The sequence below is a fragment of the Centropristis striata genome, chromosome 1, assembly GCF_030273125.1.
Source record: "Centropristis striata isolate RG_2023a ecotype Rhode Island chromosome 1, C.striata_1.0, whole genome shotgun sequence".
In the NCBI taxonomy this organism is placed as follows: Eukaryota; Metazoa; Chordata; class Actinopteri; order Perciformes; family Serranidae; genus Centropristis; species Centropristis striata.
In genome coordinates, this window is record NC_081517.1 from 34,966,629 (window position 1) to 34,986,668 (window position 20,040).

General features: G+C 38.0%; 1 protein-coding gene across 2 annotated transcripts; it reads right to left on the reverse strand.

The window, feature by feature from the left end:
- Positions 1-8,573: 8,573 nt before the first annotated feature.
- Positions 8,574-16,538, reverse strand: LOC131971338 (uncharacterized). Of its 2 annotated transcripts, XM_059332742.1 has the most exons (5): positions 16,451-16,538; positions 13,677-13,771; positions 13,427-13,511; positions 11,858-12,187; positions 8,574-10,230 (listed from the first exon to the last, which is right to left on the reverse strand). In XM_059332742.1, the coding sequence occupies exons 3-5, from the start codon at positions 13,494-13,496 to the stop codon at positions 9,839-9,841; spliced, it is 792 nt and encodes a 263-aa protein (XP_059188725.1). In that variant the 5' UTR covers positions 13,497-13,511; positions 13,677-13,771; positions 16,451-16,538; the 3' UTR covers positions 8,574-9,838. The 2 variants fall into 2 exon arrangements, with proteins under 2 accessions (XP_059188725.1, XP_059188735.1); XM_059332752.1 differs by lacking the exon at positions 16,451-16,538 and having other exon boundaries at positions 13,677-13,863.
- Between the last annotated feature and the right edge of the window lie 3,502 nt (positions 16,539-20,040).

The following is a 20,040-nucleotide window of genomic DNA, read 5'->3' on the forward strand; positions in this document are numbered from 1 at the left end:
TAGGGCACTTTAAAGCACCTTTCTTTTGGTGTTTCATCAGATTCATGTGGATTAAATATCTTCACAAGTTGATCGCTTAGAAAAAAGGTCACATCACAGGTAAAACAAATCCATTTGTTAAATTAATTCCTATTATGTTTACACGGATTAGAAATAATTGCAAAAGTATTCCTTGAAAATAAAAAAAAAACACTTTTCTAAATGGCTCTAATGTAATTTGTCGCCCTGATCACTATAACATAGCACTGACTTCACCGGCTCCACAGAATTAAGAGAATTGAAACTTTACTTGACCTTATACCTCCCACAGGACCGTTTGTTCCTGCTAGTCTTTCACCTAGTGTCTCCATCCTAAACACTGCATAACCGTGATGGCTGTGATTATCCTAGCCTTTAATCCACCCACTGTGTTTCATTTTTATGATCCTATGGCTGAGTGCACTACAGGAGTGTAGCCACGAGCGAGGCGTGACCATAATACCTGGCTTAGATATTACCACTTTATTACCATAACACAAAAAAAGTCTCCCCGGTACCTTAACAAAAGTACTATGCCAGTTTAAAAAACAAAAAAACAACCTTTCCTTTGATCAGATGTGATGTCTATATGAATTTACTGATTGTGGCGGCAATTATCCAGTTTAAATCTTTGGATAAAGATTATTCTATGAAATAATAAGAATCATTTTATTACCGGTGTTAAGACTGAAATGAAATACCGTCCATGAAAGAGACCCAGATGGCATTTGATTTCCGTTGTTTCATAACCTCCATCGTTCACTAATTAGTTGCTTGTCATTTGCGGAAATTAGATGATCCGATCAAAGAGCATCGCAAGAATTAATTACCACGTACAGATATACTTCATTGTGCAATATGTGTCAAAATAGAGTGTGATTATGTGGGAAATTAAATCTGAGATGGGATGGGAAAAGTCACACTGCCTGCTTCTGACTTCTATTAATGTCTTTCCCATACTAGCTCTTGAACTTTTATACTAGGAATGAGTCATCTGCCAGATGGAAAGTTAAAATAAATTTCCATCACGGAAAGTCTCAAGAAGTTTTTTTTCCTTCTATACTGTGAAATAAAGCAGAATCGATTCAGAACAGCCTTTAAATTGGCTCTGTCATCCAAAGAGGATCATCCCCTTTGAAGAGTGAGCCTCCTCGATTTAAGGTTGCTTATTCTTTAAATGGGACACTCCGTCAACCTATAGTCGGAAACTAACAACAACATTACCTCTTCTTCCCAAAAGTGTATGCCAGGTATGCTCTCAAAGCTCTCAAGCAATTTGTAGAATAAGTGAAGATGCAGAATGGTGCTTTGATGGTCAGGGTTGCTAGGTGTTACATAAATCCCCAGGTTTCATAATTTCACACAAACAGTGGCAGGGAACTAAAGCATTGAAACATACTATAAAAGCTGCCGGGTCTCAGGGTAATGAGGACCATCTGGGCGTTATTCCCCGAGCACACTGATCCGTGTCAGTCACACACCAGTTCTGCCTAGAGTGCTTTGACACCTCTGTTCATGCAGAGAATGGATGGTGGGCGGTGAGACCAGGAGATTGAACGGAAACCTTGAGAATGAGCACAAATTAGAATTCTTCTCTTTCTTCTCGGAGCTGCAAAAAAAAGAAAAGATAAATGGGAAGGTAACGTACATAGAGAACAGACAGAAATGACTTTTTGACATGAGCTAATCAGCAGCCCATTGACGCGAGACCTGGAGGTGATTGCAGTCCTCCAGAGATGGTGTGTTATGTAACAAGTGAGGTAAATGAAGCCTTTATTGATCCATACATGATTCAAAAAGGGTTTGATTTAAGTCTGGCTCTGTCTGCCGCCTCCTCAAACTTGCTACAGGTATTGATGCACGGAAAGACACTTACCATTTTATTAGCTTGGTTTCATGTATTTAGATGCAATTACATAAAAGATAAATAAGATATAGATTCCTCTCTTCTCAGAATGGTTCAATAAGCTATGTATATTTTATAGATGGGGTAGAGAAAACACCACCCTACAGCATATGAAGGCTAAGTAGAGGACACAGTCAATTCTGAGACTAATAGTTGGCTTGCATGCACTGATCAAATACGATGGGTACAACAGTAAGTAGTCAGACTCTCAATATTGCCACTTAATTTTAACTTTGATCTAAAAAATGAACCAGTTTTCCTTTGATGATGCGAGTAAAAGCCAGAGAGGGACAAAGAATCACTGAGCCCATGCAGATAGATTTTGTACTGTGACTTTGGCTTTTTTATTTTGAAGATTGAACAGGTAATGTAGATGATTGTCTAACTATCTACATACCCACCTACCTACCTATATGTCTGTCAATCAAAGTGAAAGCGGCCTATTATTCTATAGAACACCTGGTTTCTCTATCCCCTTACCCTGTTCTTGTACTATTCTTTTGCTTGTTTTCTTTCATGATGCAGTTAAATAAAAGGTATACTGCAACAATTGTATTTTCTCAACACGGATGTCTGTCCCTATCTGTCAAAGAATGATTGAACAGCAGCAACCTTCTTTACATATGGCAAGAGATTAACAGCGACAATGGAAGGGTTCAGTTTAATAGTTTAACCCTTTAACCCTGCTCTTTTACTCACTGTGGCCTTGTATTTCACTGCAATATATAAATCCTGCACCTATATGGAATCAGCACAATCATGACTAGAAGTGGCTACAATAAAAAAAAGTATGTTGTGCAATATAACACAGTTGTAATTACATAAATAATATATAAAAAAAATAAAAAATGCTGGAAAAGTTGAATTTCTCTGATAAATTATTTTTGGATTTTTTGGATTCTGGAATAAAATGGAACTTATGATGGACGGATGGGAGACCGATGTTTGTGTCTTGTATGAGTTCTTTATGTTGACTACTCGTAAATTGTAGGCATTCTAACGTCATAACTGTAGCAATGCACTTATTTTCACCCAAACTATGTTGTTTTTCCTTAAACTTAAACAAGTAGTTTTGTTTGAATTCACAACATTTACCACATGTCCACGTTTTTAAGATGGCGACCGTAGTGGAGCGTCATAGTTTGACGAAGAGGAAAGAGGTATGTGACGAGTTAGAGATTACACAAACACGATAGGCTTATGATGTATATATGCCTGCATGTAGGCTTGTAGCCAATCCCCTGCCAACAAAAGTGGTGTCCTCGCCATGGATCTCTTGCTCTTTTTACAAACTTTTCTTGGACATACTTCTAGCTGCTCCTACTCCTTGCCGATGACAGTCCGACCCCCCCTTCCTTCCTGTCAAGGTGTTGGGCAATCCAGGTTGACTGACATACTGTGTAACCAATCACACAGTCAGAAATGGAACTGTAAGCGAGTGAACAAGCTTGGTTGACGGCATTTCTTGTACTGCTTGTGTAATGGTGGTACTCTACAAAGAAATTACCCTGTCCTTTATAGCTTTAAAGTGAGCAGAGTAACATGAATGTTACAGCCCTCAGTGTCAAACTCTATGAATATATCATTCTGCACGAAGGTCAAACAGCCAAGATTATAACTGTGCATGGTCTCCCAAGGCAAGGAGTGCATGCAGTTACAAAACCGACTCCGTTTACACCACACACAACTAAACAAACATGCCTGGCTGCTATCTGTGAGCTGTTAGACTGCAGCTGGGTGTGAAATGTCCTTGAAAGAACAAAGCCTGAAAGGTTAAATATAAGATTTAAGGGAACACATGAGTCTTTCGATGTCAGCTGTCTGCAGCATCACTTGTGGTAAATTCTCATCCTTTCATCGTTTCTTCATTCAACATATAGCTTTACCCGAAGAAACATGGACAAGAATGTGTACTGTCACATATGTGTTCTAGGCCTTAGGTACCCATTGACTTTGGTGCCATATGCCATCCTTATTTGTTTTGACATTGGAGGGATCAGAAATTATACAGCTGGAAAGAATCTAGAAAGACCAACTGAGGACATGTTCTGACTACTTTTAAGCTTAATCTGTCAAATAGGTTGGAAACTGACAGCATATATTTCATCTAAGCTGTCACACCTGGAAGGAAGACTTACAAACAGCGTGTGTACTCAAGCCTCTCAGGATTAGCTGTTGTATTCCCGTATCTTCTTAGGACACTCAGAAGGCTTCACACTGTGTTTGTTGTGCGCTTTCTGCAGGCGGTGTCTTCAGAAGGACGTCTTTCATTCATTCAACAGTCTTTGTTGCTGGTCTGCCACTGCTGTAACTCGGGCACCAGTGTTGGCGCATAGCTTAACAGCATATATTGATCTTTATTCTCATTCAACACTTCTATTTCTCCTGCAGTAACCTTAACATTTCAAGACATCGAATCCTCTCTAGCAGCTCAGTCTCCCCGCTGGATGATTCATGTATTGATCGCCATAAAGCAACAGCTGTTACATAAGGCAGCCTTTCATGAGTCTGGCTCAACACTGAACATACACAACAGGGATGAGTTTGTCCTCTGAAAACATTGTGAGAAAACTTCAGAGGAGAATAAACACACAGCGTTAAAATGAAGTCAGTTGTTGGCAGCTTTGGAAATGTTTGAGTCACTGATGCTCTCTGATCTGCTCTATAATGTTCACGGTGCGGAGGAGGGATGAAGTGTTTAATTAAACCTCCTGCGCTGTTGCCTGAGAGATTTACAGGATGTACACAGACATTATAGGGCGTTCAGTGTTTGAGCCATTAATGCTTTCTCTGTAGCTGTGACCTACAAACACATATCGTTGAAACTGAAAAAGTATATGTATTCAAGTACTGTACCTATTTTGAGGTAAAACACCAATACTCCACTTGATTTCAGAGGGAATTATTGCATTGCATTGCTGCTTACATATTTGTATCATGATCAATTAAAGGAGAGCTACACCCATTTTCCAAATTAATACATTATTCTGCAGGTGTAGTATTGCATCTCACTTTCACTCATTTTTTATTCAGTTTTATCACCTGTAGTCATGCCCCCCGGCTATAGTAACCATTAATGGCAGCACTAGCAGAGACTGAAAACAAAGTGTGCGACACTTCACACTCAACTGAGTTAGCTCCAGCTCCCCCCACACTCTCTGGTGGACCAACTGCTGCTTGGTGATGTAAAACAGTCAGTAACTGTGCACCAGTAGTAGCAAACACCATTGTCTAACTGCATTCAGCTACAGTGATGTGACAGACATTTATTTAAATAAAAATCTTCCATATTATGATTTTGAGTAAAGTTTAAAATGCAGGAGATTTTGTTGTTATATATTTTTAGGCTGGTGTTGCTGCTTTATGCTGAACTGAATAAAAACATACAGGGCTGCAGGCTGTGAAGAAACATCAATATTTTTATGGTTTTAAAATCCATCTTATTAAAAGTGTGTGTATGTAAATATATTAGAGTTTTAACTGTGCTGCGACAGAAAGAAAACACAGTAGGAACTGTGGCAGGACTGTCACCAACAACACTGATCTCTGTGTACATCAGCTCTTGGGGCAATCCAAGCCCTCTCCCTTTACCGTAATGTTAGGTAACAGGCTATCAGCGCTTCACATAAATCTCTGTTTGTTGACAGAATCTGGCTTTTATCTCGTCTTTCCATTCCTCCGTCCCACTGTCTTCTCCCTCCCTCTCTCCCTGTCCCATCCATCCACCCAACCCGTCTTGCTGTTTGACGGTCAATCAGTTTCTTATCTTGTTTCTTTTGATCACCCCCCCAACACACACACACACACACACACGCACACACACACACATACACACACACGCACACGCACACACACACACACACACACACACACACACACACACACACACACACACACACACACACACGCTCTTGTGTATGATATAACCATCTGTGGCCGCTCACCTGACCAATAACCACCAGGCTGTCAGGGTGATAATGTAAACCTCCCTGAGAGAACAGCGCACTGGGATAATTGGCCAGGCACACACACACACACACACACACACACACACACACACACACACACACACACACACACACACACACACACACACATATATGAAACCAGGGGCACACAGTGAGACACCTCTCAGTTACCATGGGAACTTGACCTGAAGCCCCTGTATACACTCAAACACACACACACTCAGTGAATAGACCCAACACATCCCCACTGTGTACTTTGCCCAGATGCAGCGATCGCAAGAGAAGCAAACTTCAAACATTGAGAGATGATGTAACAAGGCAACGGGGCCACCTAGAGAAACAAGACCCATGTTTCCTCAGGTAACTGAGATTATCCTGTTGCTCTACTTCAACATAATGATGTTAAACTGACATTAAATAGGGAAAATGGTGAACAAAAAACAAACAAATTTGGGAGAATTTGACATTGGGATGTATAGTTACAGATGAATATGTGATTTGTCAGACAAATGAGTCTGGTGGTATGCTTTGTTGTAACATGTATAACATAAATGCGTTGAACAGCACCATCCTTCATGATAGAGCAAACCATTTGTTGCTTAATGAAAAAGGTTCTCTGAGTTCACTCATCAGTAACTTGCCCTCTTTCAACCCTGCAGTCTGGCATCAACATGGAAATCAGTGTGGAATGACTAGTTTTCCAGAGGATGACTGTTCAGTGTGGAACTTGTTCCCTCTTGTGGAGATAAGTGCATGTTACAAGTACAGAGAGACATACAGATGCAGTTTAAAGAAGCTGCAGAAGATGGTTCATTCAATACCAGTTATGGAGCTTTTTGCCACATCACATTACCTTCATCAGCACATGGAGTTTGCACTAAATGTAGCTGCATATTTATTTCTGAGCATTTCAAGGACCTCTTGTCCGCATTTAATTGGATCAAAGCCAACTTAATATGAAGGAAACATTGATTAAAACATGCTCATAAATTTAATTTTTTATCTGGATAATCTGCAATCCCATAACAGCTCGGTAGACACAGTCTGCATGATGAGCATGTAATATTACCAAATCTCAAATAGAGAAGTGTAGCTTTATTTTGACATAATGGAGCACCTTAAAGCCTCTTAAATTACACATTGCATCTTTTATCAAGCAATGAGATGACACAATGGCATCATGCAAGCTTTCACCTCACCTATAATACCAACAGTAAAGAGGTGTTAATAAAAACTGCAAAGCCCACATTCATAACTCCCAATTCAGTATTTTATTTCAAGTTGTAAAGACTGACTTTTTATGATGCACATTTAATTACATATACATGTAATTATTTGGCAGATGCCTTTGCCCAAAGCAAATTAAATCTGAGATGCAACAAATTGAAGAGAACTTCTAATCACATGATGACATGATTTAAAATATTCTTTAAAAGCTTATTGTACAGCAGTTATTACTTTACTAATAATGTGAATGAAACAGTATAAAAGAACAGAAAATGCAGGTTCTTCTAACTGTAAGAATAAATCAGATTCCAACCAATTTAAAATTATGATTTTAAAGATGGATCTTTGAACAAAACCACAACTCAGTGATTTGAATTGCTTGCTTTAAATGAGCAAAAAATACATTACTATTTGCAAATAAACATCAACAGGTCTGTAAGCAGTGTTAACATTAGTGTCATTATATAATAATCAAACCGCTTCCTTTACAGCTTTAAAAGTCAGAATTTTTAAATAATTTAGTCATTGTTACTCATATTGTTAAAGCATAATGTTTTGTGAACATTAAGGTATATGGCTTTAATTTTGCACAGCCAAGTGCAGTATATCCCATTGTGTCAGTGTACTATTTAACAAAAAATGTCAGTATCATTATTTCTCAAAGACAACAGCACAGATTTTAGAGTTCTCAGCATATCTGGACTGGTGTGTGTACGTGTATCTGTGTGTATATGTGTGTATCCATAGTCAAGGTGACCTCGTAGTCATTCACCCAGCGGGCTCTCAGACGCAGCAACGTCTTGCTAAAAGTTCAGTCTACCCCTGCGTGACACCATTAGCGGAGAGTCATTCTGACTTGAAAAGGCTCTCAAACGTCCTGTCTGAACAGGGTGCACTGAGGCGTTAAAAAGGCAGTTTCAGCCTTGCAGCTGAGTTTGTCCACAGGCTTTGAGCTGAACCTGCAAAGAGGCCTGTTGAGGGCTAGTTGAAGCTGGGAAACATGAAGCAATGATCTGTACCGGTCATCTTACTCATCTGCTACAACCAGGACACTGACTGCTGGTTAGATTTAAAATAAAAAAGAAACAAAATATACACTTTTGCAACAATGACCAGCTAGACATGATCTGTCACTGCATGTTCACATATACCACAGTCATTTACTGTAGGGCAGTCTGTTTTAATATAACCCTCATAAATGGTTGGTTCACCCAAATCAAACTATCCATATAACAGTTTGCATAATATCTGACAAAAATGTATGCATCATTTTTTATTTCACTTGTTTTTTAACTACTTGGTTAGCTTTATCTCTTTGTTACTAAGGAATAGTGGTGTTGAATAAAATATTTAAATTTAAAGTACTTGGTTTGGATTAAAATAACTGTTGGTTGCAAAACTTACATAAGGAAGATACTCCTCCCTCTGTGGACTTTGTTGCTCTCTATACTGCACTATGTCATTCCTCCTTTGAAGCAGCCCTGCATGCCTTTGCTCACGGCACACAATTATGTTGTTTATATAGGAGTTTAGTGTGTTACTTTTCATAGGTTTAAGTGCGTACATTGAATGAGAACAGCCTTCTCAAATAATGATTAAAAGATATATTTTCACACTTAGCTATAGTGTTGTGTAGCCATGCAGATAGTTTTGGTGTTTTTGCCCTGATTTGAGATACTCAACTAAATTAGCTTTTTTACAGCCACTCAATTCTCCTTTTTGACATTTGCTGCTATTGCAACAGTGTGGGGCTGTCATTTAAATCAGTGTGCTGTAATGAGAATGTGTTTATTGCTGAGAAACACGAGTAGTGGAAGAGTTACAGTAAATTTTCTTCTTTTTTTAATGTTCCTATGCATGTTTATATGGATAGAATAAAATTACAGATTAATTGGAGATTTAAATGTTGATATGATGTCAAAATTGAACAGAATGATTACCTTGATGTTGATATGGCTCACAGATTAACATTAATATCTAAAGGTGGCACTTTCTTTTTAAGGATGTAAAGCCACAGCCGTATCTCACACTGATCACAACTTGTCCACCAGAGGGCAGCATCCATCCACTAACCATGGACAGAGTTGTTGTTACGTGACTGAGACTTGCTGTTTACATCTATTTGAAATTTCACACACAAAGGGTTCTGTGTCTCTGAGGGGAATTCACGGCAGAGCCCGTCTTTTGAGGTCTGCATTCTGCTCAAGATGGCCAGATTTATTTTCCTTTTCCCATGGTGCTTTTGCAAAAAGCGTGCATTCACACAGCAGTCACCCATAAACAACCATGCTGTGGACACACCTGTCAACAGACATTTTCATCTCACTCTCTTGAAAGTAAATACATGATAAATTGTGGCTATAAGGTTTATATATAAACTGAATGCTGAATTGAACCAGCAGCCAAAATGACTTTTTGAACATTTGCAGCTCTATGAGAGTGTGTATCTATGTGTATTTGAGCGTAATGAAACCAATAGACTCTGCTCCCTCATCCGTGACTCTCTACCGAAACAAACAACAAAGGTATTTTATACAGTGTAATGATTATCAGTCTTTCAGCACCCTGTAAATGTCATTGTTCACTTCAATCAAGCTATAAAAGGAAGAATAATACACCTTTGGACTTTGGACACTGAGAGCGCTGGAGCCTCGGATTAGAAAAAAGAAACGAATCTCAGTACCTCATTGTCCCTATGTTAATCATCACCCTGATACCATTATTTCAGTGTAACAGGAAATAAGATTGAGAAACACAAAAATGTCCACATAGGTCCCTGTGATCCAACCCCGTTTCTCATCTGTCCCTCTTGCAAGGGCACCCTGAAAAAGGATTGTGTGTTTTGAGCCAAAGTAGTTGCAATGTATCTCCCAGATGCGGTGCTCTTCAAGGAACAGTTGTAGGGTATGTCTGAACTTTTCCGCTCCAGAGTACTATGGATGGTCAGCCAACCTCCTTTGTCCACACTCTTAGAAGTGTTCTGCTTCACAGACCCGTCTGAGAGATTGTGGGAGCCGTGGAACCAGTGCACATCTCCGTCTGGGTGGACGTGTTTAAATGTGCAGGACGCCTGGTCACCAGTCACAAAACCCTCAGCGATCCCACAACACTCTGAGGGGAAGAACAAAAGAATAAGAGTTTTAAAATGAACTTTAATAATGCTTTTTATGTACAAAACCTTAGGGACACTAACCTTTCTTATTTAACATGTGAAACCATAAAAAAACATAACCCTGATTTCATTTATCAAATCCATACTAATAATATTCCACGTTATTTTAATCCATTACATGCACTTCAACATACTGAGATTTTACATACAAAGAGCACAATGAGGGTTTATAAAAAATAAGATGCTTAGTGTAATAGATTACACTTTGTCTATAAAAGTAGTTCACATTAGCTCAACCAGCAGCTACATTAAAAATTTAATTAGGCTTTGTACAGTTAAAAAATATGAATTAATTCCTCATTACACATAAACACATTAAAGAAGGACACATTTTGGATTGTTAAATTGTAGAAAATCAATTTTGCTGGCCTTCATCTTTCATCAGCGTAACTGGCTTTATTGAGTTATAAAGATAATTAGGAAAGATCTTATTATTGGCTAGTTCAAGAGTTGTTGACCAAAATCTTTTTAATATAAACCTATTTGCACCTTCTGGCTCATTTTTAAATCTAGGTTTGCTGTTAATGGTTGCATTCAGTCATTAATATATGCTTCTTTAGAAATATTCCACCAAAGTGAGTACATCATTTTAAAAAAATGGGTTGTGGATTTTTCATTTTCAACTATACCATTATCTTGGTAATACTGGATTAATAATTTGTGTAACAATTAATTTCATATGCTTTGCAGTTGTTTCAGTTCAGAAATTTAAGTGGCCTTCCTAGTCAGAGAGAGAAATGTTTTACAGCCACACAACTCAAAGGTTGTATTTACAAACGGATTATTATTGCCGTATAACACATTAATAAGTAACCAAAGATTTAGCCTAAAGTTGGAAATTGTTTTTAAAAAGCTTTTAAAAAACCTACCTGCCATTTTTATTATATATTTCTTTAAAATTTGTGTTTTATTGTATGGGAGTTTTATTGTACTGGGAGTTTTGGGAGTGGTACTATGAAACTGTTTTTATAAATGGGTCTCATATCGATATGGTATGTATGTTGACGTAGCCTCTATGATGTCACTCATTGGTTTGTAGACTATGATGTACGACCTCAAGTTTAGCATTTCAGCTTTCACCATCTTGTTTTTTTGGAGCCAGAGCTGATCAAACTTGAAGAGAGGGTGGAGATAAGTTTTCTGCTAGCACTAGCAAGCTAGCTTGGTTAGCAAAAAATGACATGAATGACAGAAAAAGATATTTTTTAGTGAACTAAAAACAAAATGAACTAAAAACAAGGTCAAAGTTCCAAGACAAAAACACAAAGGTCAACATTGCAGCGAATCAAAGCAGCCATGACCTAAAACATACCCTGATTTATCATCTATTTTACACTGAATGGAACCATAAACTGCAAAATGAACATCAAGCTTTATTGAACACGGCTAGTGAACCTAGTTTTTGATCAAGATCATAAACTCATTATGAGAATGTTTACCGAGGTAAAAAAACAAGTTATAGGTTAATTTTCTCTTGGACTTTTATACGATCTGATTTGTTTTTACAACCAGCTGAGTCGCCCCCAGGTGGCCATTAGAAAGAATGCAGGTTAAAGGTACACTGACCTTGTAATTCCACTCTTGTGTATGCCTGCCGAGCTCCCCGGTTGGATTGTAGTTTGCACATGAAGTTCTTTCCGCTCTCCAGTGGCTGCACTTTTTTGAAGATGAGGGAAAGTTCACCATGGTTATACGTACAACGGAAGTGGCTCAGAGTGCCCTTGTGGTGTGTGACTTTTCCTTCACTGTCCACAGAACAGTAAGGTGTGTTCTTTTGGAACCACCCCATGTGTTTGATTAATAGTCCATTTCGAGATGAGGACACGTTGCAGCTTAGGGCAACCTGTTGATCGCATTCTGCAGTAAGCCTGGGAGTCACACTTAGTTTCACCAACTCTGTGGACAAAGATGCAGATATTCCACTTAGATGTTTGCACAATCCCACTGTCACACCTTACATTGTTAAAGCCCACCTATTTAAATCTGCTTTTAACTTGTAACCCATTAGTCCCCCGTTCTCCTTTCTCCTATACACATATTGTTATAGAGATTGTTCTTAATACATTTATTTGTATGGCACTTTAAAAGGTACTCAGACACTTTACATAATAAAAAAAGAAGCAAGAAACAGTGTAAACAAGACATAATCAACACAAACCCCTAAGGACAGTTTTAGCAATAACATTATTATTATTATTATAATTATTATTATTATAATTATTATTATTATCATTGTTATTATTAGCATCATTATTATTATTAAAACATGAGCTTTCTTTAAACTTTTATACGAAGAATCGAGAGATTGTTCTCTCTTGATAATGTTCAACTTATTTTACTACACATACATACACATACATTTTTAAATATTTTACAGGTGAATAGAGTAAAATTGCATTATGATTAATATATATCACCACAAAACTCCCCAGTTAATTACTTAAACTAAGAAAATATTTTTTTGCAATTTAAAGTTCTTTTAAATTAAATGCAAAGTACGTGTTTTTATCATACAGTATGTGCTACTTGGTATACATATCAGAACAGAACAGAAATGTCAACAATGAATAAAGCCAGGTTCAAAATGTTTGTTTCAATCTGTTCACATATTAGAGTCAAAGGCTTTTACAGATACAATTTTGGATATCTCTCATTCCATAAGTCAGCAAATTCTGTTATTAAAAAAAAGAAAAAGAAAACAAAATCAAGCTATTTATGATATAAGAACAATCCCGTCTGTAAAAACTTTTAGAATAATTAAACATGAATGTTTGGTAGAGCTACTGAATTGGAGATTTCTGAGTTTGAACCAAAAAAACGACAACCTAATTTTGTGAAAACAGCCTGTTAATATATATATATATATATATATATATATATATATATATATATATATATATATATATACATATGTAAATTTATATGTATACATATAAATGTCATGTTCAAATATCCAAATAAGGCGAATGCCAACTGTGAATTTAGGAGAAATCTGATGACACCAATAGACAGAAAAGAAAGTAAAGGTAAAATTAACACCTTAATGTGGATGTTTTATTTGCCTAAAATGTGCCTAAAATCTAAAAAAAAATTACCACTACGCAAAAGAACAATTTTTGCCTTAGTTTCACTTACCTTGTGTTGTGAGAGTGACTGCAGATAGAAGCCAGAGAAGTGTGGGCAACGGTGTGAACCACATTGTCATCTCTTTTTCATTTCACTGTAACATGGAGAAAATAAAAATATTTAAAAAAAATATTTCAGTATATACATACTAGAAGTTTTTTCTGCAGGCAGGTTGGAACCTTGAGCTTAGCAGTTCTGATTTACTGTCCATATTTTATAAAAGCAGCATGTTTAAGTCTTATATTGAACTGGAACTGACCTCAGAAGGATTGGTGCTACTCCTCAGCTCTGCTCAAGTCGTCTCTCAGTCCTTATGGTGCTTTCATTCCTAAATGCGGTCCTTCAGACTCGTCCCTATGTGCGGAACAGTTAATCATTACAAAAATATGGTTCGGAATTACCAGAAAGCCTTATCTCAGTGAAGGGTGTGTGCTGGAACCTGAACAACAAAGGGAATGGAAAGGAAGTGTTGTGTTTTATGTGTGTGTGTGCATGTGTGTGAGGAAAAGACAGTGAGCGTGTGAGAGTAAGAGAGTGAAAGCAACAGAAAGCTGAGACTGAATGCCTATTCATGAAACATCACAGGCTGCTACAAGTAGAGACTTGTATGACTGATGTGTTGCAGCAGTGTTCTGCTGTTTCATTTCATTGAATTTTATATTGACTTTTCCCATGAGGTCATTATGACTGTTTGATATTGTATGAACTTCATGGGGAAACCCAGAGGGGAAAGCTTTAATCTATTATGGAGTCACTCTCCTTCAGTTAACTTGTTGTGTCTTTTTGTAAGTTCATTTGTCATTTTATCGGAAGCAGACCATGTAATCATGGAAGAGTGAGAATAAAACACACACACACACACACACACACACACACACACACACACACTGGTCCTATTGGAATGACACACACACACATGTGGCCGGTATGTGACCCGAAGGCACAGGAACACACTGTCAGGTGAGGCAAACCACACAAATGACTGGAACCAAGATGTCTACTCATATTGGCACATTTAAATATTATATTACATCAAACAACCGACGGACTTTAACCTTTCAACAACATTTTGGTTGTTTACTGTGGCTGTGGCTCAGTTGGTAGAGTGGGTTGCCCCCTAACCGAAGGGTTGGTAGTTCGATCCCTCACCATGGCAGCCTACGAAGTACTGTCGAAGTATCCTTGAGCAAGAACTGAACCCCAAATTGCTCCCAATGCTGCGTTCATCAGTGTGTGTGAATTAATTCCCAATGGTGGCAGATGGCACTGGTTAGGGTACCTCTGCCACCAGTATGAATGTGTGTGTGAAAGGGTGAATGAGCGCAGTCTGTAGTGTAAAGCGCAGATGCAAAGCGACTAGAAAAGCGATATATAAGTGCAGGTCCATTTACTTTTCCGTAACTTTTTTAAAATTTAACTTCCGTGGCTCACGTCACCCTCATAACTATTTCACTTCCAGCATTTTTGTACATTTATTTACTGTTACTGTCTTTTATAACTTAGACTGGACTTGGATTGACTTAGACAGACTTTATTGTCATTCAGTTATACATAAAATAGTATGAAATGTCGTTGCATTGGCTCACAGTGATTGTACTCTGGAGTGTCAGATGAATAAAGTATAAATACGAATATAAAATATAAAACTGTAAAAATAGAATATTTATATTGCACTGAAGTGTAGCAGCAGAAAGTGTTTTTGTACACAGACAATAGACATAACAAATATCAAATATAAAAATGAGACAGTGCAGTGTAGTGCAAAAAGTAGGAGGTAACACCTGACCAGAAACTTTTTGCCCTAGACCTAGGTCAGTGGTTTTGTAGCCTAAATTAACCAAAACTGCAGCTTTTTTACAACCTCAAACCATACAGGTATGTATAATGATGTGTGTGCTATTTTTAGAATAACCTGCTGTACCATGAGCCACGCAACGCTCATGTGGGTCATTTTGACAAACGCTCATATATGTCATTATAGGTGGTATTGAAAAACGGTCTATTCTTTCCTTTAGGTTGGAGATCTTGTTGTTAATAAACTTTCCATTATTAAGGCACTATACAGTGCACCACCGCTAACCCCCAAAACCCTGTAATTTGGGCCCTGACAGCTGAGTACCGGTAGTCCTGACAGTATCTTGGGCATCTCCACAACCTCTTTTCCAGTCATAATAAGAATTGATTTTTTCTGGCACCTATTTGGACACTTAAGAGTGTGAGCATTAATTAGAAAGCTGCTTGTCCAGTCTGTGACAGAGACTAATTAACTAGTTGTCATTTATTTAATTGAGGACTGGGAGACAGGGAGCAGAGCGGTGCCTGCCAAAGACACACACTTACGACTGGAAGAATTTGATTACTGTTAGACTGCAAAAATGAGTAGTAGTGTTGTGTAGCAAGGACCCAGTCAAGGGTTGATTGCTTTTTACTTCTTTCTGTATACAACTTTTTTTTTTTATTATATGGGTCCTTCCAGTCTGTTGCAATCACAAAGTAATGCAAGATAAGTCAATTGTAACTACTTCCCATGGATTGTACATGGCTGTGGTTATTAAAAGAGGTATCAGTAACAAGAATTAAATGTGAAAGAAGGTCCTGTGGGTTATAGGGAACCTTGCTGAAAAAAACTGCTGAGTGTGTACAACAAATGCAAATTTAAATGCACCAAGTTTCAGAAATCATGTACATACAGCCAAATTAGAGGATTTTGGGTGTGATAACAGTTAAGTGTGAGCAGCATCTGGTAATGGGAGATTGAAATGGGGGGAGCTCCTCAGGAATTCTGTTCAAATGGGCAAGTTTGAATTCTTCTTTCATGCCAACTAGTATTGTCCATGTCTCAGAAAATATATCCAGAAAATACACTGACAACAGAAACAGCTGATCAATCATGTTAATGATAAACAATCAGTTAAATGTTCATATGTCCCTTTTCCATTCAGTTCATCAGTCAACCACATTCATTATTTACCACAAGAGATGGCTTCTTACTACAAATATATATAAATATCCAAGTCTTCTTGCTTCACGTACCTTGTTTTGGCAGATTAGATGAAGTTATACGCCGTCGCAGCACATGTAGAGTTCAGAATCACATTCACCAGTTTTCTTGCATTTTACTAAAATGTGAAAAAAAACAAATAGGATTAAATAGGATTACTAATGATGTACGATTGGTAACGGTTCTGTGTAATTCCATTACACATGCACATATATGTATGTTTTATCCATTATGTAGACTTCCTCTTCCTCACACAGCTTTGATAGTCATACCGTTGTGTAACAACACAACACAACAAAACAGTGGTCATGCCAACCATTGGTCCTCATCTTAACCACAAATCTAAACAACTTAATGACTAGCAGATTCATCTAATCAGCATGAAGCCAAGCAGACAAACTGTTACACCATTAGAAGTTGTTGACACTTCTGTTAATGTCATCTTTCTGATATTCTCCAGTGAGCCCCTCCTTCCTGCTACAGTGTCTGTACATGTATCAAATTCTGAATTCATTCTGAATCCTGTGATATTGTCCTTTGCCCCGGCTGCAGGTTTTTATGTTTTTATGAGCACACTATAACACGCTTTTGTCAAGACTGATGCGGCCATTGCAATAAAGTATTAAATCTTGAAGCAACAGTCTGGCTCTTGTCACACTTTCATTCGTTTCCTGTAGTTCTCTCTCTATTGTATTAACAGCCATTATTAGTGTGTTTAGTGTTTAGTCAGGATAGTGTTTGTATCCTGTATTAGTTATCTAACAGCTGATTTGTACCTCCTGCCTAAGTGTTATTGTGGTAATGTACATCTTATCTATCTTCTGCTATAGTCTTTGAAGTTAATTTGTCCTATGCACAAGAGTTCATTGCTGTATTGACTAAATAGTGTGCAAAAGTAAGATGTTGGCATCCTCCCTATTCTCTGTGCTGTTTGAATGGCCCCTGGCCGATATCAACTAGAACTCCTTGGAATACAACACACTACCTGGTTTGCAGTGTTTTGCAGGTAATAGACTTAAATGCATATCTCAGAGACAGGCAAGTTAGTTGTACTTTAGAGTGCGTCAACAGGTCCAAACAGGCAGACAAAGGTGGACAGGCAAGACAGGCAAAACTGGAAGGCTGTGGAAAGTGGCCATCAGCCAATACTGTTTTTATGCGAGGGAACTGATAAGTGGATAAGTACAGGTGGTGTTCAGGTGTTGTAATCAGGTGATGACTGAAGGTAGGAGACACTGAGGACTACTGCTGGAGGGTGAGGGAACAGCACACATGGAATAGGCTTCTTTCCCATAGATTACATCTTTAGCGTGATAAGGCGACACCAAATTTCAAATGTTCTCCTTTGATTTTTGATTTATGAGTGGTGTTATCAATGGACAGAATCTTCTCCAGATAAAACTGGATAGACCTACAACCAATCAGAGAAACAAAATGTGTGATATAGCCCTGAACTATGCACTAACCAGCCACTTCATTAGGTACACCTGTGCAACTGCTTGTTAACGCATTAATCAGCCGATCACATGTCACCAACTCAATGCATAAAGGCATGTAGACATGGTGAAAACAATCTGCTGAAGATTAAATAGAGCATCAGAATGGAGAGGAAAGGTGATTTAAGTCACTTTAAACGTGGCGACAGAGAATGGTCCAAAAAAGAGAAAATATCAAGTGTACTGCAGTTCTCTGGGTGAATATGCCACCATGCTGGTTGATAAAGTGGCCAGTCAGTGTAGATGTATGTAAATAGACTACAAAGTTAAAAAATTAACTGTTATGGTTTGGAATCAACATGTCTGTGAATGAAGGCTGCCATATTTGCTGTCAGAATTTTAGAAATCAAAACTGCAGCCATCTTGGATATTGTAAAACATGAAAGGTTTATGCTCAATGCAGTTTTACCGGTGGTGCTAGGGTGTGCATGCCAAAAATTATATAATCTATTTAATGTAATTCGTCATCTGAAATAATTTTCATGGTTTTAAATCAAGGTTTTCTTTGAGGAAGGTTTATATTTCCCCTATAATTTGTATCAAATTACCCAGCTATTTCCATTAAACTACCCAAGAAATTATTTAAAAATCTATATAAAACCTTATGAACTGATAAAGACTGAATATTGTCGAATTAAGAGTGTTCTTTGCCCATCAGTATGGTATGACTCTCAGTGTGCAAAGTTCCTGGACCAAGAAAAAAATGTTCATGTCTTGTTAAAGCAGTAAGAGCAGGTGTAACAAACAGGTACAGCATTAATGATGGCTCCATTCCATTAATTGTCCAAATAATGTGTCAATGTGTGAGCATACATACCACCGCAGCTACAGAGCTGACTCACTAAAATGGAATGCAGCCATCATTAATGGTGTTATTCCATTAATGCCCTGTAATCTGTCTTTGGCTGAAATACACAAAAAATAAATGTTCTACTCATATTACAGCAAAAACGTGTTAAAGTCTCTGGCCTTCCCTCCCCTGCATGACAGCAGCATTGCGGCTTAGTTATGCGGCATGTTGAGTTTTATCCTGTACTTGATTACTGCGGAAGCCAGATTATCCATAACCCTGAGTTTTATCTCCAGCTTTGGGTCTGGTAAACCCGCTGAAGTTACTGAGCATCTGGTAAATAAAGTTTGACAGTAATTCTGAGTTCAACAGAGTCCAGTTACATTTCAGTCGCACTCAAGACCTATTGCTATGGCGATTAATTAGGTAGGCTTTCATGCAGTAAGGGGAAAACCTTCACAGCTTAGAGTATGGTGATTGGTGAAGTTGAAGGATTACACACTTTCTTTTTAAGAGACTGAAAAATTGTCACGCTCAGAACCTTTTTTTCTCCCACAGCGCCTGGATAATGTCAAAGATGCGGCATCGAAACAAAGAATGATTAATGTGACCTTTCCTACACGTCACATCTGTTAGATGGATCACTTGTGGCTCCAAAATCTGATGTTTCAGTGACTGGAAACACTGACCGATGTTTAAATTACCACCAATACAGGAACATAAATTATGGAGCATAAAATAGCATCAAGCTGAAGTTGTGGCATTGTTAAATGACAGAAATGGAAACTTGTTTACTGCATTACATGAGCTGTTGATCTTCCATTGCATCGGAGTTCTGAAGATGCCGGTATACCAGTAGCACTCATAATTCCTGTTTAAGACTTTAGCTGTTAACACCTCCCAAAGCCCCACTAAAGCTCAGCCTCAACAAGATTTAAAGAATCTAAGCCATGCTGCTCTCACTTAACTCTAAAAAGCTACCAAAGGGTGAGCACATCCAGTCATTTTCTGGGTCTTCCTGAACAGGAAGTGAATCACCAAAGCAGACAAGAAGAAAAACACATTTGCATCATTTTGTAATTTTTTTGAACAGTCTGTCGCTGTCTCAGTTTCTCACAGACGGTCTGGACTGGGTTGGGAACAATTGCTGTTGCCCTTTGAGTCAGACTGAACAACTATGATGCTGGGCAAAGAAACTTGACGTGACTGGACATTTTGTCCGAGGTGTACTTTTCAAGGGCAATAGCTGAAATTATTCAAATCCCTGTCCTATGTGTAGAGATGTGGCAGTGCAGAGAAAACACATTCCTTCTTTTCAGACACTCCCAGAACTCTT

What these genes read in the sequence shown, in the direction of transcription:
- LOC131971338 (XM_059332742.1), bottom strand. Translation starts at nt 13,496, where the DNA reads ATGACAATGTGGTTCACACCGTTGCCCACACTTCTCTGGCTTCTATCT. An exon ending in AGTCACTCTCACAACACAAG is followed by an intron (nt 12,188 to 13,426) that starts GTAAGTGAAACT and finishes CTTTGTCCACAG; the next exon opens with AGTTGGTGAAACTAAGTGTG. An exon ending in CACAAGAGTGGAATTACAAG is followed by an intron (nt 10,231 to 11,857) that starts GTCAGTGTACCT and finishes TCTTCCCCTCAG; the next exon opens with AGTGTTGTGGGATCGCTGAG.